Source organism: Panthera tigris, chromosome E1 (assembly GCF_018350195.1).
Source record: "Panthera tigris isolate Pti1 chromosome E1, P.tigris_Pti1_mat1.1, whole genome shotgun sequence".
NCBI lineage: Eukaryota > Metazoa > Chordata > Mammalia > Carnivora > Felidae > Panthera > Panthera tigris.
In genome coordinates, this window is record NC_056673.1 from 28,437,638 (window position 1) to 28,446,748 (window position 9,111).

At 40.9% G+C, this 9,111-nt stretch overlaps 1 protein-coding gene across 1 annotated transcript; it reads right to left on the reverse strand.

Moving 5' to 3' along the window:
- Positions 1–2,424: 2,424 nt before the first annotated feature.
- Positions 2,425–3,360, reverse strand: LOC102951586 (olfactory receptor 4D1). The gene has a single exon (XM_007086711.1). The coding sequence runs from the start codon at positions 3,358–3,360 to the stop codon at positions 2,425–2,427; it is 936 nt and encodes a 311-aa protein (XP_007086773.1).
- Between the last annotated feature and the right edge of the window lie 5,751 nt (positions 3,361–9,111).

Below are 9,111 nucleotides of genomic sequence, written 5' to 3' on the forward strand. Positions count from 1 at the left end.
TATATATATATATATATATATATGTGTGTGTGTGTGTGTATGAATATTTTTCATCCATAAAAAAATTAAATCTTGCAATTTGCAGCAACATGGATGGAGATAGAGAGTATAATGCTAAGCAATGTAAGTCAGTCAGAGAAAGACACATATCATATGATTTCACTCATATGTGGAATTTAAGAAACAAAACAAAGTAACAAAGGGAAAAAAAAAAGAAACAAACCAAAAAACAGACTCTTAACTCTAGAGAACAAACTGATGGTTACCAGAGGGGAGGTCAGTGTGGGAATAGGTAAAATAGGTGAAGGGGATTAAGCACACTTACTGAGTAACGTCTAGAATTGTTGAATCACTGTATTGTATACTTGAAACTAACTAAACACTCTATATTAACTATACTGAAATTGAAATTTAATAAAAAGTATTGATGGAAAGTAAAAAAAAAATAATTTTAAATAGGAATGTGTGGAGGAACTAATATTAATTAAATGCCTACTATATACCAAGTACTGTATTGGAATTTTACGTTTACCTCACTGACCCACACAACACTGTGAGGAAATACAGCTAAATTTTATAGCTAAAGAAGTAGAGATTCAATGATGTCCAAAAGGAGCACAGCCAGCAGGAGTTAAAGCCTGGATGGAATGCCATGGCTTCAAATCCTGTTATTGTCTCACTATACAATTTAAGACAGCATCAGAACATGGGGAAAGTTTTAATTAAAGCCATTAAAAAATTTTTAAGTAACCTTTACACCCAATGTGGGGCTCAAGAGATCCTGAGATCAAGAGTTGCACTCTCTACCTACTGAACTGGCCAGGCAACCCACAAAAAAATATCCGAACCACTGTTCGGTACCTATAGTACCTAATATCTGAAATGGGGAATTAACTCTTCTCTAAAACATTTGTATTTTATGAAAGTAGGCATATATGTAAATATTCCAATTCTCCACATGATAAAATTATAAAAAAGCCCTCTGTCTTACTAGAAAATTTCTGGGGGCGCCTGGGTGGCTCAGTTGGTTAAGCGTCCGACTTCAGCTCAGGTCGTGATCTCACAGTTCGTGGGTTTGAGCCCCATGTCGGACTCTGGGCTGATAGCTCAGAGCCTGGAGCCTACTTCAAATTCTGTGTCTCCCTCTCTCTCTCCGACCCTCCCTTGCTCTCACTCTGTCTCTCAAAAATAAATGAACATTAAAAAAAATTTACAAAAAAGAAAGTTTCTGTTAACCAGAATTCCCAGAGCTCTTTTTAAATTTAAGCCGTTATGAGCAACGTATTTTATATTTTTTTCCTCTACATTCTTTATAGTGAGAGACATTGCACCTAACCATTTAGTGTTAATTTATATCTGAGTCACATTTATATCATAAACATAGCATAACTTCAGTAAGAGATGTCTTAAATTCTCATGGATATAGCTATGTTCATCAAAAGGGGATATGTCTCCACAAGTCAGTTCAGAATTGAGTATCTCGTGTTGTGAAATGATCACCTGTAAGATAAATCTGAGGAAATTCTCCCCATTTCTTTCCTTTAGGTCAATGTTATAGATTATAATTAGAATTTCTATGCTTCCTACCATCCTTAGAATTGATGTTCTGGATCACATAAAAGTAAAATTTTCATAAATTAAAAAAGTGACTCAAGATCACTTTTTAAAAAATAAAACCAGCAAGTGACTTCTGATCATTTATAAATGGAATCAATAGATTGAAAGGCCACAGGAAAATTGACAACCATCAATGAATGCAAAGACATAGCTGAGTAAAGTTACAGAACTCCAAAGATAAAGAAAGAAGATTAAAAGCAGGGGACCGAAAAGAGTGTTATTGTTCCAGGGTTAAGATGAAATTTTTCACCATTTATCACAGGTATTCATCCATAGCCGAGGAACTCTTTAGGTTTTCCCTTGTGTTTGTAGGAGATCCCGAGTTTCAAATCCCACCCATAGCCCTACCTCTAAACTTGGAGTCAGAGGAACCAAGTCCCGGCCAGGCTCTGCCACTCGCTATTCATCGTTGAGCAAGTCACTTCTCTCTGAGTTCTCTCATTTGTTAAAGCATTTAATACAATAATAATAATAACATATCCATTATCAGTTTTATGAAAATGAGATAGAAGTGAGAAAGTGCCCAATACAGTAACCTGACACAGGTGTGGGTCCATAGAAATATTGATTTCATCTCAAATGTCATACTCTATAAAGACTTTCCTCCACTTTTCACATGGGAAAACAGAAGTTCAGAGGGAAGACTTGTCATTTTAAAGTGAAGATATTTAAATTTTTTAATTTTTTATTTGAGGGGAGGAGGGGCAGAGGCCCACGACCCTGGGATCATGACCTGAGCCAAAACTGAAAGTTGGACACTCAACCAACTGAGCCACCCAGACACTCATGAGTCAAGATATATTAAGTTCACTCCCTGTTACATATTACTAGACGCTTGCCTAATCTTTTCATGGCTGCTTGCATCTCCTGGTTCCTCAGAGTATAGATCATGGGATTGAGCATGGGGGTCATGACCGTGTAGCTGATGGACACAGCCTTGTCCATGGGGAAGGGGGTGAAGGGCCGGGCATAGATATAGATACAGGGAATGAAGATCATAGACACCACAATGATGTGGGTGGTGCAGGTAGAAGCTGCCTTCTTCCTCGCCTGCTCTGAATGGGACCTCAACATCACCAGGATGACTGTGTAAGAAATCAGAAGGAGAAGAAACCAGATGAGGACCAGCATTCCACTGTTGGAGATCATGAGGAACTCCAGGAGGGAGGTGTCAGTGCAGGCAAGTCTCAGCACTTGTGGGATGTCACAGTAGAAGTTATCCAGAACATTGGGACCACAAAAAGGCAAGGGGAGCATCAAAGCCAGCTGGACAATGGAGTGAACAAATCCCCCTAACCAAGCAGCCACCACTAGCCCCACACAGAGCTGAGTGTTCATGATGGTGACATAGTGGAGGGGCCGGGAGATGGCTATGTAGCGGTCATAAGCCATCACTGAGAGAAAGAAGACAGTCCCACCTCCCAAGAGGTGAAAGAAGAAGATCTGAGTCATGCAGCCCTGGTAGGAGATGGTCTTGACCTCATGAAGGAAGTCCACCAGCATCTTTGGAGAAGTGACAGTGGAATAACAGAGGTCTATGACAGCCAGGTTTCGGAGCAGAAAATACATGGGCATGTGGAGCCGGCAGTCAAAAGTCACTGTGACCATGATAAGGAGGTTTCCCACAACAGTGGTGACATAGACAAATAGGAACACCAGGAACAGGAATTTCTCAAGGTCCCGGGTCTGTGAGAATCCTAAGAGGATAAACTCTGACACCCTTGTGATATTCTGTGCTTCCATGGGCTCTTCCCCACATGCCTAAGGGAAAACCGTGCAAAACAAAAATTATGAAAATTCCATTGTTTTCCTTTGGAGAGTCAGGAATTGGTTGATCAAAGTCACTGTTGAATATATTTCAAGATGGAGTTTAGGGGAGCCTTCCATGGAGATAAATACATTTTCAAGGTTCTCACAGACTTATCTCCCTAACCACACCCTACAATGTATTACAGACATTTATGGATCTTTTCCCCTTTGTATCACTGTCCTCATCCATGGGTTTCAAGTCTGATTCACACCAGATGTGCCCAATGCCTTGTGAACTACAGGCTCCCCAAATACAATGAATCAATGAATGAATGAATAAACATATCAGCAAATACCTGTGACCACAAACGTCATCAACCCGGATGCATAAATCTTGAGAGGATATAAAAACTAATGATTTTAGATAAACACATAGATGCTTTTTCCTGGCAGGGATTTGAAGAGCTGCATGATTCACCACTGAAGGAAGAGAGGTGTGGATTAGAAGAGATTGTCATGTCCTAATTCGGAAACAAATGTAAAGCAAACAAGCAGATGATCTTGGCTGAAGCTGGGCTGGGATGATTGGCACTTCTCAAACTTTTCCACATAAAAACTCCTCTAATGGTATTTGTTGCCATGGGGCCATCTGTGGGGGTAATTCAAATCAGCCCAGGACAAATGCAAAAATTCCTTGAACTCTCAAGCTTTATATTTTAACACTTACGTAACTTTCTATTATACACATATCTCTAGACAATCTTTGAGAGGCTTTTTAAAATTTAAGTATTGTGGCTTGTAAACTTTGATTGCTAAGGCCAAGGTGTTATAGAAAATATAAGGTAAAGAAGAAATCAATTTCTTTAGTTCAGTAAGTGAAAGTTCCAGAAGGACATTCACTTGAAAAATAAACTGAGTTCTTTAATATTAAAACCCATTCACTTGAGTTACATTTTCTAAAATTGTTTTCTCTAATCGTTCAGGAAAATTTGCCCTGAGGCCCCACCCTGTGAAGATAATAGAACAGAACAAGATTTCTCCTCCCTGGTTCCCACCTAATATATGGGAAGGACAGCAGCAATTGCACTGAGGTACTTTTCACAGGGAATTGAATGAATATGTGTGAAAAGATTTCTACTAGCAAATATGAAACAGAATTATCTCTGAAATTATCTGTGAGGTATTACAGTATTGAAAATACTGTCATGTTTATATTATCTAAAACTCACATTTGTCCCCAATATTTGTGTAAAAACTGCGTTCTAGGAAGATTCACTCTGTTTATTCTGTGGCTTCACCAACTTCCAGCATAAAACTATTTGAAAAATGTCCCCATGGATAACTAAGAACCCCTGTAAGCCTTTTGGTGGGAAATGATGTGATGAGACAGAGTTAAAATAGGCTTATCCCAGCACACTAGGGATAAGCCCCGAGACAGGCGAAAATGGAGCTGGCACTCCAGGGGTGTTGTCAGAGCAACCCCAACAGAGGATCATATGTCTTTGTCTCTGGCTTTGTGTCCTTGCTCTACCACATGGTGTCAAGGTCAATCTGGGTGGGCAGCAGTTTAAATGGCCTGGTTTGACCTCTCTGAGAAAGTTCCTGACCTCCTAACTCTTTACCCCAATCCCAACCCTCCCACCTGATCATGGATTCCAAAATGCCAACAGCACAGTTTTATTATCCTTGTTTTTATCTTTATCCCTATTAAGATTTATGCCCCATTAAGGCACTTTTATATCCCTTTATCAGTCAGAAATACACACTGTGTAACGTCAACTTCCTAAAAGACATTTTCCCTCTAGATCCAAACTTTCAAAAATTTTCCCTGGTTCTTCATTGTCTACAAGAAAGAATTCACACTTACATGAGTTTTCAAGGGCTTCCACATAAACTGGCTCCTACCTTTCTTTGCACACCCATCTGTCACTTAGCAGTAGTTGAGGTAGTAAACGTTTCTTGCACTCATAGCAGGAATCGTTGTCGTTGTAGTAGTAGACATTTACTGCGTGTTTACTATGTGCTAGGCACTATGCTAAGAATTTCATAAACATTAGCCTGTTTAATTCTCATATAATCTTTGCATGCTTATAAAATACAGTAAATTCTATTAATTATCCCCGCTTTACAGATGGGTAAACTAAGGCTTCAAGTTGGTAAATAGTTTGCCACAGGTCACACAGAGTGAGTAGCAGAGCTCTGCTACTCTGGGACTCTGACCCAGGTCTGATTAGTCCCAGAATCTGCACTCCTAACTACTATTCTCTTCCTACTTGCTCCCTGATGAGAACCCTTGGCTTCAACCAAACTGATCTCCTCTTCAGTTCCTTAAGCATCAAGGCATTTCATCAGGCCAGTGCCCCACCTGGATTTCCTTCCCATCTTCACCTATCTGAATCTCACCTTTCCTTCAAGGCCCAAGAGTAATTAGCCAATCCATTACATTATCATGGACTAGTATTTTTCCATGAGGATGGTTCTATTTTCTCGCTTGTGTTTGTAATTTCAGTGCAAGTCTGATATGTCGAGTGCTACACAGTTCCTTAGGGTGCACATAGCCTTTCTCATAGATGGTTCCCAAAAGAATGCTTGGCGGCTTGATGGTGGGCGGAGTGCTGGCATGGGCCCCGAGCACTGTGGGAGGTGAGAAGAGAGGGAGTAGCCATCGAATGAAAGAGTTCAGTTCAAGGGAATTTGAAAGGAACCCAAAATCCTAATTCCCAGCATCACCACATTTACAAAAGCATCATCTTAGCATGGCCAGCATGCTTAGCACAAACTCGTAAGAATCTTTGGAAATGATTCTTCCACCTACATGCAAAGAGAATAGATTTAGATGGAAAATAAAATTAAACAAACAAACAAATAAATAAATAAAGAGATGGATCCCAAACACTTTTCTGTTGTTGCTCAACCTTGTTTCCCATCCCTCTTGCTCTTAGGAAATCCATCCACACGGGACTGAAAGAGAGGAGGGGAGGGAGAAAAAGCAATTCCAAAAACGGAGGTGAATCTAGTCTGGGGTCATCTTGGAAGTATTAATAGGTTTATTAACACAAGATTTAGGAGAAAGGAGGATAGAGGTATAGCAATAGAGAGGGAATGGAAACTCAGAGTGGGTGGAAGAGGGGACTTAAAGGGAAACATTAGAGGGTGGGAAGTGTGAGATAAAGACCTGGTGTGTTTTCTTCTAGGTGTGGGAAGAAGCTGGAGCATGTGTGTGGGAGATGGGGGAGAAACCAGCTGTGTCTATATTCTGCTATCCCTCCCACCCTCTGTCCTAAATTCTACACAACACATAAGCTAGTACAGACCAAAGTCGTAGTTCCAGATAAAATCAACTGTTCCCCCAATCCCTTTGCCCCAACATTCTTGCCCCCACGCTTTCCCTCCACTCCATGCTTGTCTTACAATAGACTTTGCGGGAGCCTTCTCAGTGCTGACTTGTCCATGGGAAGGACACTGGGGCCATCACCTACCTTCAGCCCAAAGTGGCCAAGGGGACTTAGAGCCTCCACCCTCCAGGTCACACTTCTCCCACAGCTCCATTCTTCTCTTGGCCTATCTCAGACCAAGAACACACAGAGGATTGGCCTAATTAAGGGAAGGGACATTCCTCAGGGTATGAAACTTGGGCTTAATTCATGCAGTGAAGCTGGGCTGGGGCTGTTGAGGGCAAGAGCAATGGGAGTTATTAAAAAGTGTGTGAACTGTTGCATCAGATGCACATTATCATTGAGAAACTGTCTTGGGACCCAACGCTCTGGGGGCGCTGATCATAGGACCACAATGAAGAGGATTAAGAGCCCTTTCAGGAAATGAATTCCCAGGGAGGTTTATAAGAACCAAAGCCTTTCAGGTCAGCACCATGGGCAGTGCAAGGCCTCCACCCTCTGCTACCACCACAGTAACTGAAAAAGTGAACTCTATTCTAGGACATGGTGCAGGTCAGGGCTTCGGTAGAGTAAACTCCAAAGCCTTTTTTCACGTGTCCAACTGTTAAGGTATCTCTCACCCCAGTCTCTGATCTGCTCTCCTCACAGCCAGCGTGACCTTCTCAAAAACAACTTGGCTAAGTTTACCCTCAAGATATCACTCACATGCCATAAAATTCACCAATTTAAAGTGTACAGCTCAATGGGTTTTCCCATATTCACAGGTTTGTGTAACCATCACCAGCGACTATCTAACTCCAGGGCACTTTCCTCACTCTGAAAGCAACCTTCTACCCAGCCTGTTCTCTCCCTAGGTCCTGGCAACCACTAATCACTAATCTACTTTTTGTCCCTGCAGATTTGCCTATTTTGGACATTTCGTATAAATGGAGTTATAGAATATGTAGTCCTCTTTCTTTTGGCTTCTTCCACTGAGCACAATGTTTCCAAGTTTCACCCATGTTGTGTTAGTACTGCACTCCTCTTTACGACTAAATAATACTCCGCTTGTGCACATGCCACTTTTGTTTACCACTAGTCAGCTTGTGGACACTTGGCTTGTTTCTAATTTTTGCTATTATGAATAATGCTGCTATTATATAACATTTGTACACATGTTTTTGTGTGGACATATGTTTTCAATTATCTTGAATATATACCTGGGAGTTGAAATACTGGGTCATATGATAACTCTATGTTTAACCTTTTAAGGAATTGCCGGTGTGTTTTCCAGCAGCTACACCATCTTCTATTCCCACCAGCAGTGTACAAGCAGGGATAATTTTTCCACCAACATTTCTTATTATCTGTCTTTCTATTATAACCATCCTAGTGGGAATAAAGTATTTCATAGTGGTTTTGTTTTAATTTTAATTCCCGTATAGTTAACATTCAGTGTTATATTAGTTTCAAGTGTCCAATATAGTGATTCAACAATTCCATACATCACCCAGTGCTCATCACAAGTGCACTCCTGGGGCACATGGGTGGCTCAGTCAGTTAAGTGTCTGACTCTTGGTTTTGGCTCAGGTCCTGATCTCACGGTTCATAAGTTCAGTCCCCACATTGGGCTCTGCACTGCTGGTGTGGAGCTTGCTTGGGATTCTCTCTTTCTCCCTCTCTCTTAGCCCCTACCCTTGTGTGATCTCTCTCTCTCTCTCTCTCTCTCTCTCTCTCTCTCTCTCAAAATAAATAAATAAAACTTTAAGAAGAACAAAGAACAACAACAACAAAAACTTAATCCCCATCACCTATTTCACTTATTACCCCCCCCCCAACTCCCCTCTGGTAACCATCAGTTTGTTCTCTATAGTTAAGAGTCTATTTCTTTATATTTTTTCAAGATTTTATTTTTTGGAGCACCTGGATGGCTCAGTCGGTTGAGGATCCAACTCTTGATTTCGGCTCAGCCAGCCGAAATCAAGATCTCATAGTCTTGAGATCACACAGTCATGAGATCTCACAGTCGTGAAATCAAGCCCTGTGTCAGGCTCTGTGCTAGTGTGGAGCTTGCTTGGCATTCTCTGTCTCCCACTCTCTGCCCTCCCCCCACTCACTCTTCTCTCTCTCTCTCTCTCAAAATAAAGAAATATTTTTTAAAAATTTTATTTTTAAGTAATCTCTACACCAAACATGGGACTTGAACTTACAACCCCTGAGATCAAGAGTTGTGTGCTCTTGACCAACTGAGCCAGCCAGGTGCCCCTAAGAGTCTGTTTCTTGGTCTGTCGCTCTCTCTTTTTTTCCTTTGCTCATTTGTTTTGTTTCTTAAATTTTACACATGAGTGAAACCATATGGTATTTGTCTTTC

Coding starts and splice junctions, on each gene's coding strand:
- LOC102951586 (XM_007086711.1), bottom strand. CDS start 3,360: ATGGAAGCACAGAATATCACAAGGGTGTCAGAGTTTATCCTCTTAGGA.